At 38.8% G+C, this 4,346-nt stretch overlaps 1 protein-coding gene across 1 annotated transcript in view; it reads right to left on the reverse strand.

Moving 5' to 3' along the window:
- Window positions 1–181: 181 nt before the first annotated feature.
- The window catches only part of SNX4 (sorting nexin 4), a gene marked incomplete at its 3' end in the record, with an annotated part of 33,796 nt that continues 29,631 nt past the window's right edge, over window positions 182–4,346 (reverse strand). The window contains exons 9-12 of the mRNA XM_010282783.1: window positions 3,974–4,063; window positions 2,626–2,725; window positions 1,672–1,817; window positions 182–296 (exon numbers count right to left, since the gene is read on the reverse strand). Of these exons, the coding sequence (XP_010281085.1) occupies window positions 182–296; window positions 1,672–1,817; window positions 2,626–2,725; window positions 3,974–4,063 (451 nt within the window). The remainder of the gene's footprint in view (window positions 297–1,671; window positions 1,818–2,625; window positions 2,726–3,973; window positions 4,064–4,346) is intronic.

Raw genomic sequence — 4,346 nt, forward strand, 5'->3', positions numbered from 1 at the left:
ATATATATAAAAATAAATAAACATTAGCGTGTCACAGAGTAGGACGGAATATGTGGGAGGTTTTATGCTACTGACTTCCAACCTTCTGTGACTGCAATGTTTCTAGTTATTGAAAGTTTGCATCTGATCCCCTGCGGATATCATGAATACACATGCCTGGCCTTTCACAAGCTAAACATACCTTTTTGCACATGCTAATCTGCATAACAGCGTAGCTTATAAGCGCCTCCTTCAAATCATGATTCTTTTGCTCTTTAAACCGTTCAATGTCAGCCCAGGCACTTTTCACAAAGTCTCTGCAATTAAAAGCAATATTTCTGTTAGTAAGCATTTTGCACATTCCAAGCTCAGCTCATCCTCCTTCCTCTGGACCCTCAGCAGAGAAGCTATGTCTGACAAAGCACTCCATTACAAGACTTGGTTTACTGACTGAAAGATGAAGCATCCCACAGCGTCCTCGTTTTATAATTGGCACTACTACCTAATTCTCCATCTTAAGGTTTCTAAACTGGAGATTCAGTTTTGCAGGATGCATTGTGTCATTTGTTTGGTTGTTTTTTTCCCAGTAAGCATCACTGCCATAGAACCAGAATAACTCTGAATATACTGTTTTTGTTCCCCTCAGATTCTGTTGGAGTAACTAAGTATCTTTATGCTAACATTCAGCACACAACGTTTGTCAATTGTCAGGTCAGAATCTTGGTCTTTCCAACGTGAAAACTCACTTGTCATCAGGATTTGAGACACTCAAGTACAACAAACATTTACAATGCAAATTTGACTTGGAAATTCACTTCAAGAATTAATTTGTTGGTTTGGTGATGTGCCTTCAGGTCTCCTTAACTAAAATGGAGATAAATTTCTGTAATTCTTAGCTTTCATTTGTGCTGGACTATACATACAAGGCAAGTATTCACTTGAAAATTGCTTCCAGAGCTACAAAAGCAGATCTCCAGTACTTCTGTCAAAATGATTAAGAAATTGCATTTACTGAGTGTCTTGTTGTTTTGAACTATTCATGAACCAGTCTTATCTTTCCAGCTCTAATCCTAACATATTAGGAGATACCACGCTTACCCCTTGTGTTATACAATGAACATGTTCTGACAAAATCACATTACTTTAGGAATGTTAATTCCTATTTTACATGTTTGCATTCCCGAAGAAAATTTTGTTAGAGCACCAAGAAGCAGTTAGTCAAATACAACTCACCAGAACTTCTAATTTCTTTCAAACAGGAGTCAGTTGTCCCCCATATGAGAAGCTGCAGAATATGAGCTTAGGACCCATACACATGAACGAAACTAAATAGTATATTTGAAGCAAATCAGCCTTTGAGTCTTAGGCTATTCAGCCACAGACCTACAAGCCCACCTGCTAAACATATTACTAGCTGAACATAAAAGCATGCAAGTCAGCCATTAGAGTGAGCTCAGTAACTGGGAAAGTCATCAGGTTTTACATAAGCCATACACTCAGACCAGAAGCTAACTGCGTGTACTGTACTTTATTTCACAACTTGCAGCTGACAGGAGCTTTTATAGACAGCTCATAAACACCAAGAATATATTAAAAACACTTATAAAATGCAAACACCTTCAAGAGCATCCAGTCAAGGACTTTTGCTAAGACAAGCCCTGAGTTTACTTTGAAAAAGTCAAGCCCATTTACCTGCTCTCCAGATTTTTAGACTTCAGTTGTTCTTCTCCTTCCTGTATCTGCTCTTCTAGAATCTTTATCTTGGCTTCCCTCTGCTCAGGGGTTTCCTGCCCGAACAGCTTACTGGTCATCCCTTTCAGGGAGAATGTTCTCACAGTCTACAAAAAACAAAGATACCCTACGTTTGGGATTCTTCAGCATAGTCACAAGTCATTATGTGATTTTTACCAGCATTTGGACTTATTCTTACTATTCAGTTGATTTTTGGCTTTAACTTCCATTTCATGAATGTCCCATTGATAAGTAACTATAGAAGGTATGGTGGCTCACTAATGTGAGCGAAGTGGAGACAAAAAGTCATTTGCTGTTCAAATTCTTAAAGCTGGTCTATGGACTGGACCATAAGTGAATCATTCCACTGACATGGGTAACCTTTCAGAGCAATTTTGTTACTGAAGCAGGGAAGAACCTAAGCCTTGTGTTCTATATGAGAAAAAAAAGCCATAAAGTAGTCATGTATAGAGCATCAACAGATCCAACAGCAGTATTAAGAATTCTAAATACTTTTGTGAAGTTACCACTTTAAGATAATGTTTTAAGTAACATTATCTTCCACATAGAAGGGACTAGACACATAACAGTTAATATGCACCTTTCAAAAGGCATAGAAAGCCTTTCAGAATTTTGATCTTTAGGATAGAGCTGTGTTGTTCTGCTCAGGTCATATTTCCTGCAACCCTTTACTTACTCAGTATTCAATAAAATAGGTTTGGTACAAACAGCTTATGTCACCAAGAACCAAGTACTTTAAACCTCAGATGCCTACAGCTCATGTGATGCTGCTTCTTGTAAGCATCAGCCAGCATGTTAGTGCCATTTAAATGTCATTCTAAGGAACTTGGCTCAAATAAAAAAAAAAAATTTAAAAAGCACAGGCATCTTGGAGAAGAAAGTGGAAAGACTCACTCCTGTTGCCAGCTCCTCACACTGCTGTTTCTTAGATGTTAGGTCCTGTGCAGCCATTTCCAAGTCATATTGCATTAGCTCGTGTTTCCTGCAAACTGCCCTGAAAAGTAAGTAATGAAAGATTTGTCACGTAATACTTTGTTTTGCTACGTTTCCCTCCATTTAAACTTTACAAATGGCATCATGCTTTTTTTTGGCAGGGAGCACATTCAGTTATTTATCTAGCTTGAATTCAACGGCCTTATCACAGAACGCTTAACTCGGCAAATGCTGTAAGTTAAGCAAGCTTGGATCAAAGTATAAAGAAAGTTCTTAGTACAGCAGCATTCTGCTCCTCTTTTTAGGCTCATTCCAAGACACCCTCAGCAATACAAGCCCTATCACCTACTTAAGGACACCACTATAAAAATATATTTAAAATATATTACCGAAAAATCACAACTATGACAAAAGGTACCTGGAGATGGTGCCTGTCACGGCAGCAATGCATCAGTCAATCATTAAACTCTTCACATTTTTTAAACAATGAAACAAGAAACTGCACTCCTAGATGCATATAGCACCTTTCATCTGGAAAAGAGGAGCATTTCCTCTGACCACCTGCAGTAAGTCCCAGTCCTGTGTGGGCTGGTGATGCTACATCCGTACTCCAAGGCCGGATGCACATTTGTCTCCCAGGAGGGGCTCTTTGTGCTCTGGATTCCCACACAGCAGCCATCACACTTGCCAACCCGATTCTCTACAGCACTACCAGACCTATCCAAGAGGTCCGGAGCCAGCCCATGGAGAGCACAACAACAGTTTCAGGTACACTCTTACACCATAAAGCAATTTGCTTCCACATCCATGCTTGTAAGGGAGGACTGCCCTACATAAAGGCTAATGTAAAAAAACTAAAATAAAATCAGTATTTAGCTGCACAACACTACTGAGCAGAATAAAGTTATATAAGGGCATTGTGAAACTTGCTGGAATTTGTAAAGGCTGTAGCAGCTCTGTTTGGTCTATCTCATATGAAAGCTGAAGCATTCAGCACATTGGGACACTATTATCCCAGACACTAAGGAAACAGTGTAACCAGCAGAATAAACAGCATTACCTTCCACAGTACAGAGTTTAACACTTCTGTCATTTCACAATTCATCAGCTCAGTTCTAATTTTTATCCCCACCCACATGGCAATAAAATATGACTAAGCAAAATAAGAGGTAAGAACATGGAGATTCGACAACTTTGAAATTTCCACTTCTCGGAGAACTGAGGAGGATACCAAACTAAATTCAACATCAACACAATGTTAGAGGAAAGGAATACAGCTTCCATTTGAGCTATACACTTCTGTACATACCGTAGTGCTTCTGCATAGAACAGATATTCTTTCAGCTGATCTGCATAATGTTCCTCTTCTTCCAGGATGTCATCAATAGAAGCTGCATATCTAGTGAAAAACAGCCATGGTTAAAGTTCCTTAATTTGACCTTTAAGAACTATACATACAGTAACAAGGGAGGACACCTGTGTGACAAACACCCAACACAAAGTAAAACAGCAAAAGGTACTTCCAAAAGGGTTTGGTGGTTGTTTTTTTCTCCTTAGTTTTTAATTAAACTCTGCATCAGCTAATATAAACACCCCTGCAGGTCTGTTTCTTTGGTTGTTATTACAATGAATGTTTTGACAAGTACAAGATCTATCTTAAAAACTGCATCATCTTCAGCAGG

This window comes from Phaethon lepturus, unplaced genomic scaffold (assembly GCF_000687285.1).
Source record: "Phaethon lepturus isolate BGI_N335 unplaced genomic scaffold, ASM68728v1 scaffold9642, whole genome shotgun sequence".
Taxonomy (NCBI): domain Eukaryota; kingdom Metazoa; phylum Chordata; class Aves; order Phaethontiformes; family Phaethontidae; genus Phaethon; species Phaethon lepturus.